The 18227-nt window shown below is 35.4% G+C and overlaps 1 protein-coding gene across 4 annotated transcripts in view; it reads left to right on the top strand.

Annotated features, from left to right (window-relative positions):
- RAB6A (RAB6A, member RAS oncogene family) overlaps positions 1-17291 on the top strand; it is a 77289-nt gene extending 59998 nt beyond the window's left edge. For all 4 annotated transcript variants that reach the window (XM_036119508.2, XM_036119507.2, XM_078058531.1 and 1 more), the window contains exons 6-8: positions 243-336; positions 13979-14045; positions 15272-17291. In XM_036119508.2, the coding sequence (XP_035975401.1) occupies positions 243-336; positions 13979-14045; positions 15272-15336 (226 nt within the window). In that variant the 3' untranslated portion in view covers positions 15337-17291. The remainder of the gene's footprint in view (positions 1-242; positions 337-13978; positions 14046-15271) is intronic.
- The last annotated feature ends 936 nt before the right edge of the window (positions 17292-18227 follow it).

Here is an 18227-nt window from a genome sequence, read left to right as displayed (position 1 = left end):
TAAAAAAGCAAATCATTAAATCATTTAAAAAATGTCTTTTTAAAAAATTGTTTAGTTAGGTATAACATACACACAGAAGTGCACAAATTTTAAATGTACTGCAGCTTGATGAGCTCTCAAACTAGTCTCACCTGTATACCTAGCACCCCTGTCAAGAAAAGTTCTTTTCAGAATCTTGTTTGTAGTCTTTATAATATCAGTCTTGCCAAAAGAAGAATTTATCTTAAAAATTTTTTTTACAGACAAGTATCTATTGAGGAAGGAGAAAGGAAAGCCAAAGAGCTGAATGTTATGTTTATTGAAACAAGTGCAAAAGCAGGATACAATGTAAAACAGGTAAGTGATCTTGGAGTATGGGTTGAGGTTATCAAATTGAAAAAATGATATTATGAAATAATTGTCTGAGTATTCTCTGCTGTAAGATTTTCTTCTAGTTGGTAACAGCAGGCCTCATGATCTAGCAACATATTACACAGTGAAAAAATACAAATGTGGCATAGTTTTTGGAAAAGGAGAAAAGGCTTGACAAACTTCAGATTGTGCATAGGACAACTATTTCATTATGATTGCAAGGTTGTAAACTTAACCTACCCTCACTGCATCCTTACTGCACTGTTTTAAGGTAAATTTTTAAAATTTTTAATATTTTTTTAAGAGTTTAATGACAAAAGAAAGCAAGTATTTGCTGTTGGAAATGGTATTTTGCTTGTAGTTGTGAAAGTATATTCTGGTTACTTTATCCTCAATAACCTGCTGTTGTTTTAACAGTGTTTATAACAGGAATGTTTTGGGGAAAGAGGAAAATATGGGAACATCTCACATTATCAAACTTTCTAAAATATGGAGTAGTGGTCCCAGATTTATAGGATTTTCAAACCAATATTTTTTTCACTTCTAGATGATCAATAGTTAAAATAAAATCGTTTAAACTGAGTAAGTTGAGCTTTATGAAAAATTCTTCATATTGTTTTCACTTTCTTTCCCATATTTCCTTGCCTTGAAATATATGTAAGTAATTTTGAACTGTCACTAATTCCCTCCCTGCAGTATACTGTTTCATGGCTCTAAATCTTTGTTCCTGCTGTTGTTCTCTTTGCTTAGAATACTGTTTCTTCTTTCCTGACTGATACCTATTCATCCTTTCAAGTTTCAGTTTAGATGTCAGTTCTTCAAAGAAATTTTTTTGACATTCTCTACCATACCATACCTGCAGGCTATTTTTTTTTTAGCAATAAATGATACTTTTCTGTGTTTTCTCAGACCCCTGACCCTTGTGAAACCACTGTCCTGGAACTTACCACATTATGTTGGAAATATTTCCCCCATCAAAATTATATATTCCCAGAACCTACCAATGTCTGTGGAATTTAGAAAATGATAAGTAAATGAACTCATAGAAGCCATGGACAATTAAAAAACGAGTAATAGAAGTTAGCACAATTACTATTATTTATCACTGTTCTAGGACAAAGCAGTGGGTAGCTTATCTAGCTTTCACCAATAATGACATTTTGATAAGGATTGAATGAGCTAGTTGCTTATATGTCGAAGTATAGCCTTCTCTGAGACATCTTTTGGTCTTGATTAATGTCTAAAGGGATTGCTATGGCCCCCCACGCCTGACTCTGAGTAGTCTCATAGGTTCGGAAGTCTCAAATCATCAGCATACAGTGGTCACTAGTGATAGCTAGTATCTTCATGATATCTAATTGCTTCTAAGTTAAGATAACTCTCAGGATGTTGAGAAAATGAGATTGGTCATTCATTTGCTATTTTATAAACACATATAATTTTTTTTAACAGCTTTATTGAAGCATAATTTCCATACCACAAAATTCACTTGTTTTAAATGTACAACTCAGGAGTTTTTTAAGTGAATTTAAAGCATTGTGCAACCATTACCACAATCTGATTTTAGAACTTTTCAGCACTAGGCACATAATTTTTTCTAAAAGCTTGACCCATACAGACAGATATAGCTAGTCAGTGATAATGAAGAGAGAATTCTTTTACTAAACAGTCTTACCCTGAATTCAAAACCTATTTGCTACTTTATTATTTTTCTTTATTTAGATGATATGTCTGAACATGTGATTTTGCTAAAGTTCCTGATTCTGTTGGGACTTGATTTTATTATCTTTTAAATATAAATATGATCAAAATTACTGTTTTAAAATTTTGGAAGAGAGCTGCCTTTTAAATTTTTTGTAGCTTCTTTCTTAACTCACAAAAACCATTACTTTGTATTTTGTAGGGAGTACCATAGTATATTAGAATTTTATTTCAATATTTATAGACCTTTGCTTTGTCATCTTACATAATTTAGTTAAGACAAAAATCCTGAGGGCGCTGGGTGGTTCAGTCGGTTAAGCATCTGCCTTCAGCTTGATGCCAGATGGTCATGATACCAGGGTCCTGGGTTCGAGTCCCACATTGGGCTCCCTGCTGAGCAGGGAGTCTGTTTCTCCTTCTCCCTCTGCCCCTCCCCCTTGCTCATGCTCTCTCTCTCTCTAAAAAAAAAAAAAAAAAAAAATCCTGGAAACACTCCCTCTCCCCCCTATCAATGAGAGAATGAAACCAGAAAAAGAATTTAAATCTTATGTTAATAAACACATTTAAATAATAGGTTAAAATCTTCCTCCTTTGTCAGTGATCAATCTGGAATGGAATACATTTCTATCATGTGGGAAACTTACTGATTTTAAATATTAGCTAAGAAATACATCACACTACTTTTTATGGATTGTCTATTCCTTGAATTTGTTTTTATAAAGGAGTTTAAAAACTAATCAAATAGGGTATTATTTTAAAAATTAATTATTTAAATGACTAGAAATGTTAAGAAAAGGTTTTTTCTTTTAGTTGCACTACAAATCACCCCAGCGTTAAGGGAAAAAAAAAAAAGAAAGAAACTATTCCCTTTGATATCACTTGATATTATTAGGTATATGGAAAAATTCAAATTTTCCTAAATGAAATCTAAATCAAATCTACCAAATATAACCACTGTCCAATTCCTGACTCTGGACAATGCGCAGCTTGTGTGGTTTGCGTTCAGTGCTTACTTTGCAAATCTAATGTTTATCATGCCATTGGAAACTTTGTCAGTAGGGGGGGAAATTGGTGACAATAGTTTTTTCTAAGACAGATATTTTTGAAACCCATACAGCTTACTTACTGTTGAGATTAGGAATGTATTTTTCCTCCATCCTTTCTTTGGTAGAGAATAGAGTACCTGATATCCAAACAAAAGTAAGAAAGCATAGAGGTTTTTATTTTATTTTTTTTAAAGATTTTATTTATTTTTTTTTGACAGAGACATAGTGAGAGCAGGAACACAAGCAGGGGGAGTGGGAGAGGGAGAAGCAGGCTTCCCGCAGAGCAGGGAGCCTGATGTGGGACTTGATCCCAGGACCCTGGGATCGTGACCTGAGCCGAAGGCAGACGCTTAACGACTGAGCCACCCAGGCGCCCTGACAGAGGTTTTTAGAATGGCAGATTGTCCCCAAGAAAATCTCTTTGGATTAGAGAATTGCTTAATGATTTTAAACTTTAATGTGCATAATAGTCACCTAGAAGCTTACATAAAATAACAGGTTCCTGGGGCACAACTTCTGGATACTGATTCATTAAGTCTAGGGTAGTACCCTAAAAATCTACATTTTTAGCAAGAATCTTAGGGGATTTCTCATGCAAGCTATACTATGTATAAAAGACCTATTAAGCCATGGAGATAATTGAGCAAGTATGTCAAATCTATTCAGTTTGATAATTGTTCGGACAACTATTAATTCTCTAATCCCTGCTAGATACAAAAGACAGACTTCCTACATTTAAGAGGCTCAGTCTTATGTAGAAGCCAAATTCGTACATGAGGAATTAAATATTATGTATTCTGGTGCCAATATGTGTCTTCACAGGGCGCGCCTGGTCATTCAGTCGGTTGGGCATCTTCTTTGGCTCCTGTCATGATCCTGGGGTCTTGGGAGTGAGCCCCGGGTTGGGCTCCCTGCTCAGCAGGAAGTCTTCTTCTCCCTCTCCCTCTGCTGCTCCCCCTGCTTGTGCTCTCTCTCTCTCTCTGTGAAATAAATAAATAAAATCTTTTTTTTTTTTTTTTTAAGATACCTACTCTTGTTGATTCTGCTCTATTAGGCCCTGTTGTGTATTGCCTTGCCTGCTACCATAGTTTATTAACTGATAATCTGCCTTAAATCTTGCCCCACTTTAGATTATCCTCCATCTTGCTATTAGTTATTGTTTTAAAATGCAGATTTAATCAGGTTACTTATGAATTTTATCCTGAATTTTAAACAAAGCCCTTCGTATGCTATGCCCTCCTGCTCAAAATCTTGATCTTTGGCCACTGTATACCTGTACTACACTGCTTAAAGTCCCCCAGGTTTACTGTGTTCCCATATTTCCATTGTATGTTACTGTCCCTCTTCCAAAATAGTTTCTTCTCTGATATTTGTAATTAAAAACTCAGTTCAGACATAATCAAATTAGATCAAGTGCCTTTCCTAATTATTGATGTAGCACCCCTTCTTTCTTTTAATATAGAAGTTTTTTGTTACTTCTGCCTCCTACCATACTGAACTCAATAAATGTTTGTTGAATGGAAGAATAATATGCTGTATCTTTTGGGGCACCTGGTTGGCTCAGTCGTTAAGCGTCTGCCTTTGGCTCAGGTCATGATCCCAGGGTCCTGGGATCGAGCCCCACATCGGGCTCCCTGCTCTGCAGGAAGCCTGTTTCTCCCTCTCCCACTCCTACTCCCCTTGCTTGTGTTCCCTCTCTCGCTATGTCTCTCTGTCAAATAAATAAATAAAATCTTTAATAAAAAAAAAAGAATAATATGCTGTATCTTTTGAGCAGAAACTTAGAGCTACCATGTTATGCTGTAAGAAAAAAATCTATTTAATGAGGTTGACTATCTTAAGAATTTTCCAAGACAGACTGAACAAGCTTAGAGAATCTAGGTTACATGAGGAATTATACTTCAGTATTTTCACTGCAATTTAGACATAGATACTCCTACCTCTTGAGTTTCTTTGAATTCAGCTAACATTGAACTTTTTTCCCATTATTTTATTGAGGTAAATATTTATGTACAGTAAAATGTACACATCTTAAGTTTACGTTTAGATGAATTTTGATAAATGTTTATGTAGATGTAATGACTACATCAGTGAAGATATAGAAATATGTTATTTAATTTCCAAATAGTTGGGACATTTCTAGATCTCTTACTGTTACAGCTTCCAATTTAATTCTGTTGTGGTCAGAGACTATACTATGTAACATTTTAGTCATTCATAATTTATTGAGATTTGTGTTATGGCCTAGCATATGGCCTGTGTTGGTGAATGTTCCATTGGAAGACAATTTTTTTGTATAGTTGTCAGGTATAATGTTTTATAAATATCAGTTATATCAAGATAGTTGATAGCATTGTTCATATCTTAAATAGTCTTACTAATTTTTTGTCTGTAGTTCTATCAGTTACTGAGAAGGGAGGTATTAAAATCTACAACATTTGTATTTGCCTGTTTTGCCATTTAGTTCTGTCAGCTTTACTTCATGTGTTTGGAAGTTCTGTTATTGAGCACATACATATTTAGGATTGTTATTGTCTTCCTAATGCATTGTGGGTTTTTTTGTTTGTTTTTGGGTTTTTTTGTGTGTGTTAAGAAAAGTTCCTTTTTATCTCTGATAATACTCCTTGTTTCCACGTCTTTATCTGATCTTAATATAGCCACACCAGTTCTCTTATTTCTTATTGTTTGCTTGGTATATCTTTTTCCTTGTAAAGTAGGTCACTGTTAGATGGCATCTAGTTGGATCTCACTGTTTTTTAAATTCCAGTCTGAAAATCTCTGCTTTTTAATTGGAGTGTTTGGTTTATTTATATTTAATGTAATTATTGATGTAGTTGGGTTCATGTCTGTCATTTGCTCTTTGTTATCTGCTTGTCTGTCATTTTTAGTTTAAGCAAGTATTTTTATATTATTTTTTGAACTCTTTTTAGCTAAACCTCATAACTTTTTAAGTGGTTGCTTGAGGGATTAAACTAGAGTTAATATACCATTTCATCCTTTGTACCTGTGCACTTTTGCTTTGTGTTATTGTTGTCACATATTTGATATTTACATACATTATGAACCCCGTAATAGATGTTTTAAATTTTTTTTTTTTAAGATTTTATTTATTTATTTGACAGAGAGAGACACAGCGAGAGAGGGAACACAAGCAGGGGGAGTGGGAGAGGGAGAAGCAGTCCTCTCGCCGAGCAGGGAGCCCGATGTGGGGCTCAATCCCAGGACCCTGGGATCACGACCCGAGCTGAAGGCAGACGCCCAACGACTGAGCCACCCAGGCATCCCTAATTTTTGCTTTAAACAGTAATTAAGAAAAAGGACAGCTTTTTCTGTTTACCCATATATTTACCATTTCCATTGCTCTTCATTTCTTCTTACAGATATGAGTTTCATCTGGTATTATTTCCCTTTACCCTAAATAACTTTCTTTATTGTTTCTTATTGACATCTCCTAGTGATGAATTTGCCTGGCTTTCACGTAGCCCAAAAGACCATTTGAAGAAAAATTTTTGAAGAACGTTTTTGTTAGTTATTGAATTTGGGGTTCACAGATATTTTTCTTCCAATACTGTAAAGATGCAGTTTCATTGTCTTCTGGCTTCCATTGTTTCTAATGAGTAGTGAGCTCTAATTTGTATGTTCTCTATATGTAATGTGTTATCTTAAAGTATTTTTCCTCCCTCATTTTCTTCTTAACTCTTCTTCTGGAATTCCAATGGCACATCTGTTAAATGGTTTGATAGTTCCCATGGTCACTGAAGCGCCTCTTGTTTTTTTATCCTTTTTGTACTCTTTTTTAAGATTGGATAATATTATTGATGTGTCTTCAGGTTCACCAGTCCTTTTTCTCCTATATCCAAACTGCTATTAAGTCCATCCAGTGAATTATCATTTCAGATATTGTACTCAGTCCTAGATGTTTCCATTTAAGTTTCCATTTCTCTGTTGGAGTACCCCATCTGATCATTGTGGCATTGTTACCTTCAAGTCCTTGAACATATCTATAATAGTTGCCTTGAAATTGTTGTCTGCTAATCCAACATCTGAGTCATCTCTGAGTCTGTTTCTATTGGCTATTTTTCTCTTGCCTCTAGGTTAAATTTTCCTGTTTCTTCATGTGTCTAGCCATCTTTGGTTGTATGCTCATTGTTGTATATAATACATAGCGACTCTGATTTCTATTATTTTTCTCTGCAAAATGCTGAGTTTTATTATGGCAGGTTGTTATATTGCTGGCTGATCACCTTGAACTTGTGGAGTCTTGATGTTATGTTTTGTTTGGGTGGATCTGTAGGAAGCCTGAGGTATTTATCAAGCTTTTCTGTCTTGGTGGGATTCAGACTCTAAAGTGTATCCCTGGAGCAGGGAGTAACTGAAATCTCTGCTCATTTCTTCCAGCCTTCTAGCTGTTGTTTTCAGATGGGCTTCTTGCAGTCTCTCCTCTATATGTACCATTGAAAAGTCAGTTGAGATTTGCAGGAAATTTATGTGTAGAACTTAGGGTCCCTCCTCTTGGCTTCCTCCTTAGTTATTTCCTTCCTCAGTCCAGCCACACTAGCAGTCCACTGACACTGCAAAACTTTAAAACTCGAGTTTTTTGCATGAGTTCTGGCCACATCATATTGCACAGGCTAGGAATGGCTCTTGGGAACACCTGTATAAACATGGATCTCACCCAGTGAGTGTGGGTTCCCTTCTTCCCAGTGTTGAATTCTCCCTAATTTGTATCTGCTTTGTGTTGCTCTTGAGAGCCTTCAGATAATTGTTTTTTACAGTTTGTCCGGAGTTAATAATTGCCATCTGCAAGAGTGTTAGTCCTATACAAGTTAGTCTGCTATTACCCAAACTGGAGGTGATACTAAACTTGTGGGGGGTAGGGGCGCCTGGATGGCTCAGTTGGTTGATACTGACTCTTGATTTTGGCTTAGGTCATGATCTCAGAGTCGTGGGATTGAGCCTTGCATCTGGCTCCTTGCTCAGTGAGGAGTCTGCTGGATATTCTCTCTCCCTCTCCCCTCTGTTTGCATGAGCTCCCCCCCCAATAAATAAATAAATAAATCTTAAAAAAAATTTATGGGGGTAAAACTTAAAATATCTGATAAATGTAACAACTGAGACTATTTAGCATGTACATACTTAGGTTTTTCTAACATGGAAGGTCAATTTATTCCTGAGTTCTGTATGTTATTTATCTAGCATTAAAATAAGTGGATTTTTGACTTAAATTATATATTCAATAAGTACCACATATTAACAGAAATTACTATGAAGAAATAATCTCAGACCCCTTCTGAGATTTTTATTGTAGGTCAGTCACAATTCAGAAATGGTGTTGGTATTCAGAAATTTACCAGGTAAATTTCATAGTCCAGTCATTGTCTTGGAAAACATTGGGAATCAGTCTTACATGCCTATTAAGTAAGCATTGCATATGTTTGTTCAGCCGTATATGTTTGCAAAGCACAATTACTTTTGATGATTGTGCATTGTACTCATTTTATTTGACAAAATCATCATGTGCTTTCACTGGAAATTACATGGTAGTCTTTTTGTATAGATGTGTTTATCAGTATTAAAGGTACCTTCCAGTTGTATTTTCCACATAGATGTTTTCTAGCTTTCTGCTAATTTGCTAATTGGATTCCTTCTCCCTACTCCCTTATATACTGGATTATAATATACGTAATAAAAGCTGAAAATGGACTTTCTGTATTGCCCTATGTACTTTTTAAACAATTCTAGGAGAGTTCATTAATTATGCATCATTAATGTCTGACTATGGTTCAGACATTCTGAGCTCATGCAATTCTGACTATGATTGGGCCTTAATGCCTAAAAATTTTGGCTTAAAATAAAACAAATTTATTCCTGACCAGTACTGCTATTTTTTCTTATTTAAAAATGTTCTGTGCTTAACCCCTCTGCTCTTTAATCTTGTATAAGCACTTAACTCTAAAACCCGGTGTATGTCTTAAAAAATATTGTTACAGTTTTTTTTTTTAAATAAAAATGCTATCAGGGCTAGAACTATAATAAGTAATAATACTTAGCATGATCATTTATATTATATAGGATATTTAAGTAATATTTTTCATTCCATTCAATATTTCATAGCAAAGTAGCCTATGTGGGCACCTTGGTGGATCAGTCAGTTAAGCATCCAACCCTTGATTTCAGCCCAGGTCATGATCTCAGTGTCCTGAAATAAGTCCCCATATTGGGCTCTGCACTCAGCAGGGAATCTGCTTGAGGATTCTCTCCTCCTTTCTCTGCCCTTCCCCCTGTTCTCTCTCTCTCTAAAATGGATAAATCTTAAAACACACACACATACACACACAAAAAACAGATAGCCTGTGGTAAATATTTTAACCCTTATTTTTCTGTTTTTTAAAATGCAGTAATACTGCTTTCTTTTGTGAAAGTGGTATGGTGCTTAAATTGCTGAAGGAAATGGTAATGAGAAGGTAATTAGTTAAGGCTTCATCTGACTTTTCATCTGAGAATTAATACACTCTTTTAGTGAAGTATTAAGTGTGTGGATGTCACCTTTCTTATTATATTCTCTAATTTTACAGTACTGGCAAACGGGAAAAGAAGAGAAACACTTCTTGATCTTTAACTTCTAAAATCATCAGTGCTTGTCAGAAGAAAAAGATTTGTTTGAAAGAAAATTAGTGATAGCTGATGTACATCAGTACTAACAGATCAATGAAAGCTTACATACATACAGTGGGGTTGTGCATACATGCACGTGTGTGTGTAAATTATGTTATACCTGCTGAGAAGCATATGTACTTTAAGCATTGGTAGGGATAGTGACTTTTCTACACCATTATATCCCATGTCTGCCATAGTTCTTGGCTCATAACACTTCTTCATCTTATACTTTTATCATGTTCCTTAATTCACAAGTATCAATTACCTACAGTCTGTAAGACCATTGTGGTTTCTTTGGAGAATTTAAAGTTATGTAAAATATGATTCTTAATTTCTAAAAAGCTTATGATATAGTTGAGAAGAGTCACATTCTCATGAAAATTATGTAGTAAAGGGTAAGTAATACATGATAAATGCTTAGCCAATACTACAGAGACAGTAAGATCCACAGAAATTGGGATGTAAAATCAGTGCTGTCACGAGGTATATTTATTGAAGAAATGAATAATATTATATATAGATAGGATGATCAAGGGAAGCCCCATCTTAGTCATCTGTGTTCCTAATAAAGCAGAAGCCTCTGTTAGTGTATCATTGGTATTTAAGAAATGGATTTTCCTCCAATGATTATTTAAAACAACTTAATCCCCTAGGGTCTTTTCCTTCCTGTCTTACATATATTTCTGTAAGGATAGAACTTTGCTTTTTGTAAAACTTTTACTTGGCTCATTTTAGGGTGTCCTGGGTTGAGTTTCGGTTAGTGGCGTTGATTCCTTTACTCTAATTGAAATATTTTGAGGGAACACCAAGTTTTTCAAATACACTGGTTAAAGCTATAGATAAAATGTTTAAGTCCTAAGAAAATGGATTAAGTTTTTATGTCTGTGATTTGTGTGTGTGTAATAGTATTTCACAAAGCAAATTCCTCTTACCCAGGATTGTTAGCTGTTTCTTCACACAGGCCTTTCCACAGTGCTTTTCCATCTAGAAAAAACTTCCATTTATACTAAGCAGTATAAGGTAGTAGAAAAAAATATGAACTTTGAAATCTCAGTTCTGCTATTTATTTGGTATATGGTACATACTCTTTTTAGCCTTAGATTTCTATAAAATGAGGGTATTAATATCTTCCTCACAAGTTACTGTGAGGATTAAAATGAGAAAACGTGAAGATTCTGACAAAGTAAGCACTCAGTATTAGCTTTTTGATTACTTTAAATTAGTGTTACAGCATAGGTCTTTAACCATGGCAGCACATTAGAATCATACAGAGATCTTTTAATGAAACACTAAGGGCCCCGCCCCACCCCAAGTTAGTTAAATCTATCTTTGCACGTGGGACCCAAGTATCTGGTATTGTTTGCTTTTAGTTTCCTGGGTAATTCTGATGCATGGAAGGTATTGAGAACCACTGGTATAGAGGGAAGGACTTCACACATAACCATTCAAGGAAACATCCCTAAAATATTTCTGATTACTTTCAAAGGTAAAAATAAGTTGAACTTCACAACTATAGCCCCCTTTTTATTAGGAAGAATCTAAAGATTAGGGAAATTAATATCCTTGAGGTTACAAAGCAAAGCTATAATAATGGGGTAGTTAGTACTACAGTTTCTTGATTAGAATTTTATATTCTTTCTAGAAACACATTAAATACTGTGTTATATTATGAGAATAGGTAGGTAAAAATATAACAATACCATCTCTGAAAGACCTCTTTATGTACTTTTTTTAAAGCATCAAAACTTGTAAACCATTTTATTCCATTTTCACAGAAAGTAAACAAACCTTCCCAATGCCTCCATTTTTAAGCTAGCCTATAATAAACTTTGATATCCTTAAGAGCTGAAGATGGTGCATTTTTAAACAGTTTAATAAATATTTAATGTCAGAAGCAAACTATGAGATCTTGGGAAGATTTCTAGATATTCTTAAGTTAAGAACATTTCAGTTCTGCCCTAATATTTTCAGAAGGTTTTTCCCAACCCCCACACCTTTCCCAACAGTTTTAAATAGCTTCTTAAAGCAGAATGTTACACCTATTGGCATCTTGTTACAGTCCTATAATTCATTCCATTTCATAACATTTGGAAAAATTTTCTTTTCCCCTAGCCCACAGGACCATGAGTTATGACTAGTCTTTAGTAGAAATAGAGCTACTGTTTATTACAGACTTTCTGTATAACAGATCGGTTCTAAGCAGTTTACCTCATGATCTCCCTTAATTTTCACAATAATCTAGTCAGTTAAGTATACTATTATTTTAAGCCCATTTTACAGATGAGAAAACTGAGAAACAGAAAGATGACCTGTCACCTAAGTGGCCTGCCCAGAATATAAACTTCACACTTCACCTTTTAGTTTTTAGCTTTTTGCCATTCTGCCCTATATTTAAAGCACTTTCAATATGTGATTTGTAGATCTTTGTAGCCATAGTAAAACAATTAGAATCACCGATAAAAGTCCTAATGCAAACTGTTGTTTTTAATGCCTTCCTTTGCCCATAGGACAAAGTTTGTCTCCTTTCCAGGTCTTTCTTAATCTGGCCTTTAATATATAGAGCTTCTTTATAATCCTTTTATATATTTTGTACTCTAGCCAGTCTGGACTACCTAAACTGACTATACCTTGTGCTTTTCTCTGAACATGGTTTGGGCATTTGATTGTCTAGTAGTGACAAATGTGGCACTGTGTCCCAGATGGGATACAAATGGGCACTGTGCATCCCAGAAATTCATTCTATAATAGTGATATTCAATCTTGGCTTTAGTAATTTTAACACTTAGGCATCTAGCCATAATGTATAGTCAGCACATTTCTGATTTCAGTAGTTTCAAGGACAAGGGAAAAGAATATTGAAGCTAATGACTAACTTTGATACATCTCTAAAATGCTACTAAACTTTATAGAACCAAAACAATTACACTTTTTCTCAAATCTTCCCTAATCCTACCCCACCAGGCTACTGCCTACAGATAAAAATTTGCTCCTTTTCTATATTCCTTTCCCTAAACAGATTATGTAGAGTTCTAGTTTTCAGTAGATCTTCTATTGTGTCTGTTCCTTCTCATTTTACCTCAGCAACATTTGTGAAGCACTTAAGTTCCGAGCACTTTTACATAATATGTTTTTCAGCCAAGTGAAATTTTTAAACTGCCTTTAAATCCCAGCTGAAATGTCACCACCTAAAGAATTTTTCCCAGTGTCCTGAGAAGGGCCTTCTTATATCTGTGTTCTCATATCATTTTGTATTTCCTTGGTTTATGGTACTTATCACACTATAACATAATGAATTGTTTGCATCTGTCTCCCTTACCAGACTGCAAGCTCCCTTGAATTAAAAAGCTACATCTTGTTCATTTCTCTGTCCCTAGAGAACCTGAGACAGTGACTCAAACAAGCAGGTATTTAGTACAAGGGAGTTATATCACACGTGCATTTAACTTTTAGGAATTTTATACTGCATGCCAAAAAGAGAAATGATTGAAATAATCAGCCAATTTCACCTGCCATTCTACCCAGTGAGTATATGCCTAGTACTGGACACATAATAGGGGCTATGCGTCTGTTGTTCCTTCGGTCATTTTCTGTTCCCACATGCCTCTCAAAGTGACCATCTCGTCCTTGAGTGTGATTCTCTGTTTAAAGAAACTTTTCATAAGTCATACCTCAGACACAAGCCAACTACTTCCACTGGTACTTTTTCTATTGATGGAGGAAAAGCCATCTGCATTGGATTTGAGAGGTGGTGTGTTGGTCTCTAACATAGTGATTTCCTAAGGAATTACCCAGGGTAATTTTGACTAGACTGACTTTTACTATATATTACTGACTTCAGAAACTAACTGTTTATGAAAGATAGGAATGCCACTTTATACAGTTTTCCTAAATGAGCAATCTTCTGTCCTTACTCTGAATTGTTATAGTAGGTTTTTATGACTCAAATCACATTTTTGCTGCTTATTTCTTAGCTGTTTGTTCATGTCTGATCTCACCAGTTAGAAAGTAAGGATCATATCTTTATACCTCTTTGTATATGGCATACAGCATATAGTACTTATAAAATAAATAGACATTTTAGTATGCTTTCATTATGCTAAGGTCTAAGTGAGAAATAATCCAGAAGCCATATCTTTTAGCTTACCATCTAGTGGTCATCCACTTCCACTTGATACCATTTGCTAAATTTTCCCTTCCAATTATCACATTTCTTTTCTCCACAGCTCTTTCGACGTGTTGCAGCGGCTTTGCCTGGAATGGAAAGCACACAGGACAGAAGCAGAGAAGACAGTATCCTTTTTGTTTCATCAGAAAATTTTATTGTTAACTAGTCTTTAGAGCTCCACTTGGTTGGCTAAGGATTATGCTATTGCCTTTTACAGCCAGGAATTAATGGCTTAGGATCATAGAAGCTCCAAGGTTTTCTATGGCAAAGAGATCTGGTAGTTCACATGTACCCTTTGCGGCCTGCTGCTCACAACAATTAATCAATGAGAAGGTTTGTGTTTGTTTACTTGCTTGATTTTTTTTTTTAAGATTTTATTTTATTTATTTATTTATTTATTTGGCAGAGAGAGCAGGAGAGCACAAGCAGTGGGAGCAGCAGAGGGAGAGGGAGAAACAGGCCCCCTGTTGAGCAGGGAGCCCAATGGCGGGGCTCGATCCTAGGACCCTGGGATCATGACCTGAGCCGAAGGCAGTCGCTTAAACAACTGAGCCACCCAGGCAGCCCTACTTGCTTGATTTTTAATGAACAGGAAACTTAGAATCCAAGCCTTCTGCCTTTTAATTTTGAGTCCTGTTGGCTCTGGGCTTTTTCCCTACAATATATATCATATTTTCCTCCCTTGCTTTTTCTAACATTCAAGCTTTCTGCTTGGCACAGGCAGGAAATAACTCAGTCTGGAGTTTTATTGTGGCCTCTGCTTTCAGAAACAGGGCATAATGAAGCACATCTAATAATAGTTATTTTAAAGGATTTTTAATTTTAATATTTTAATTGTTTTATATTTACCTTTAGTGTTTTTCCGTATACATTTTTATTAAGCCATAGAATTCGTAGCACTTTGTGTTCAGCTTTTCCCACTGCTAAATGTTTTATGTTTTCTAAGCCTTTATTACTTTTAATAGGATAATATGTTCTACAGAGTTGAAGTCCCATCATCTATTAAATTCTCTTCCTTTGCTAGAACTCTTTTTGTAGGCTATTTTCAGATTTTTATTATAGATAATTCTGTAAGGAGCATCATCTTTCATCTGGTTTCTTGCTCCTGTAATTTCCTTAGAACAGATTCCCATGAATAGGGCTTAACCTTATTCTGAACCTTGTTGCATATAGTAGATATAGGTGAGTTTATTTCATTTGAGCACCTCGTACAGTGAACTAGCTATATAGGAAATAATGGTTGTATCCACTCTGAAACCAATAGGAATTGAAAGGGCTTGCAAGAGATGTCAGTGTTCGGCAGAATTGGAATTGTACTTTCCCATTTATAGCTCCTTAACTTTTGTTTCAGTGATTGACATAAAACTGGAAAAGCCTCAGGAGCAACCAGTCAGTGAAGGAGGCTGCTCCTGCTAATCCCCCATGGCATCTTTAACTTTTCTCCAGAAGCTCACTGCTTTGGCCCCCTTACTCTTTCATTGACTGCAGTGTGAATATTGGCTTGAACCTTTTCCCTTCAGTAATAACGTATTGCAATTCATCATTGCTGCCTGTCTCGTGGAGATGATCTATTAGCTTCACAAGCACAAAAAAGTCAGTGTCTTCATTATTTATATTTTACAAAAAGCCAAATGATTCCAACATATTCCACTTTAAAAATTAGATACATTTTCTCAACTTTTTTTTTTCCTTTTCAATGTTATGATAATGTACTTTAAAATGATGGAAATTTTAACAGTATATGGTTTGGTTAAGGAACAGTTGTTCATAGCAGCACTTGCCTACCTACTCGATCTCTCTGCTTTTCTCACCTCTCCCTTACTGCATTCCCTATTCTTTCTCTCTCTCCCTAAAAACAGACGAGGTATGACAAAGCAGCAGTCAGTCCAAGCCCATTGGATCCTTCAAATTTAGCGATACCACTTGCTCGAACCTTGGGCCAGAATGTCCAAAATTATTATTGAGCAGTGATATAAATTACTTAGACTTTATTTGAGGTCAAAACTCAACTATTATGGTAGGCAGTGCTTGAATAAGACAAGGGTTCTGTTGCATCTTCAAAATGAGTCCTAATGAACACACTGAGTACTTAACAAGTTAAGTGAACATAAAATGTGTTTCAGACCAAATAGATGACACTTTCACATGTTAGTCTCTGGGAGAGAAGGGTAACAGTGCTTCAGAACATGTTTTTAATACTGAATTCTTCTCTGAACTATTTCTCCCAGGATTTAAAATTGTCAAGATAAAGTTATTCTCTTTGTTTAAAAAAAAAAAGAAGAAAACTTTTGTAAGCAATAGATTTCTCTTGGGTTTTCTTTCTTCAAAAAATGCTATGTAGGCAAGGCACTATAGAAATCAAATTCCTTTAAGAAGAACCAGTGGAAGAATTTAAACTTGGCACCTTGATCAAAACTACAATAACCAGTAGAAACAATGATATCTAAAGTTTACCAACAAAAGAATCCTCAACAGAATAGCAAATACTTTGCTCAGGACATTTGAGGTCAAATTGAAAATAGAAACAGGTTTCTTATAAGCCCCTAGAGGCAGATCTGGAAAAGCATACATAGAAGAGGGAAAGGAGAGAATGGAAATAAAACTCAATATTATGCAGATTTATGCCTTATTTTTTAGCTTTTTTTTTTTAATGTTGGTTTTGCTTTTTATTAGGTCTGTATAGTTTGGTAATTAACCAGTGATTTAGTTTTATATTGAAGCTAAAATTAATCTTTTTTCTTTGGTGATATTTATTTCTTTGCCTTCTTTTTTTTAAACTACTTTCAATTTTTAGATGTTTTGTCCAGTCTGTTTAGAGCTTCATCACCATGGCAATATATATTTCCCTTAAAACACGGTAAACAAATATACTAGGAGTGCACCATTTTAATCTTTACTAGTTATTGTGAGATTGCTGTGTAAGTTAATAAACACATTTGTAAATACATTGTTTGCAGGAAGAAAATTTCTGAGTTACAGCTCAGGAAAAGCCTGCTGAATTTACGTTGTAAGCATTACTTAACACAGTATAAAGATGAAAAGACAACAAAAAATAATTCATACTTCTTCATCCCCTCATTGCAACAAAACCCTTAACTGGGAGAACCTTATTCCCCTCTCTTTCCTCTTCCTTCTCCAATTCCCACTTACTGTCACCTTGTAATATTCAGAGAGCACTTGGATTATGGGTCTGAATAGAGAAATGCTTTCAGATAATCATTAGCCCACATACCACTAACTTATACTCAAAGATGGGATGGAGTTGTAAAGTGCTTTTATATAATACGATATTATTGTTAAAGGCGAGGGTTGACTCTTTTGTTTCATTTTGACATGGCATGTCCTGAAATAAATATCAATTCAATATGGCAGATGGGTCATATTCTTTATTTGGAAGAAGTTGTGATTTCTGACATGGGGGTGATTGTCTTCCTACACTGTAGTGTTTGACTCTTTTTATGTATCTATAAAACAGTAACCAGTTATGCTGCTTTTTAATATTGGTCCTTTTATTTGGCTTGGGGTTCTTCAACTGAAGCAGTGAAGTGTGTTCATAGTCCAGATTTTTTTTTAATAAACAATTTTGCTGCCAAAAATATATAAATAAAACACAAACGAAAACAATTACTGACTTGGTTTTCTATTCCTGCCAAGGTAGTAAATTAGCATGAGTTTCCTACTTCCTCCTTAGAACTGTAAAGGGAACTTGAAATCCAGAAAAATAACAAAACAACAATAATAAGAAACCCCGGGGGTTTCAACTGTTCAGAGTGAGGGAGAGTGGCTACAACTTGAAAGACAGGGCCACTGGTGGAGGTAGTAATATAATACATGAAGAAACTTGGTTTATGTTCTGCTTTTGCCTCCTCCTAACCCACTTTGTCCTAGAGACAGGGACAGCAAACTACTGCCCTCCCACGAAATCCATCCTGCTTCGTGTTTTTAAGTTAGGTTTTATTGGAACTCACTACAAAGGTGGAGTTGAATAGTTGTGACAGACCTTATTGCCCCAAAAGCCAAAAATATTTACTGTAAAGGGCCAACTCTTGCCTTGGCACAAATGATAGCTGTTTCCCTTACAGAAAGGGAGGCCACAGGTCAGACTACTGGTACAGTGTCCACAGGGGTAAAATATCAGGGCCGTGTAAAATCCCTGATAAATGAGGAGTTGATGAAACGGGGGGGGGGGGGGGAATGACTTGCCTGCCTTAGACCTTTCACTCACTCTCTTAACCCTTCCCTTTAAAAACTTCAGTTAGTGGTCTGTAATCTAGGTCGCTGCCTCCTACAAGAGCTGCTGCTTCCCA

This window comes from Halichoerus grypus, chromosome 11 (genome assembly GCF_964656455.1).
Source record: "Halichoerus grypus chromosome 11, mHalGry1.hap1.1, whole genome shotgun sequence".
Taxonomy (NCBI): domain Eukaryota; kingdom Metazoa; phylum Chordata; class Mammalia; order Carnivora; family Phocidae; genus Halichoerus; species Halichoerus grypus.
The sequence above is the reverse complement of the archived record's forward strand: the minus strand, read 5'-3'. Positions and strand labels throughout refer to the sequence as shown.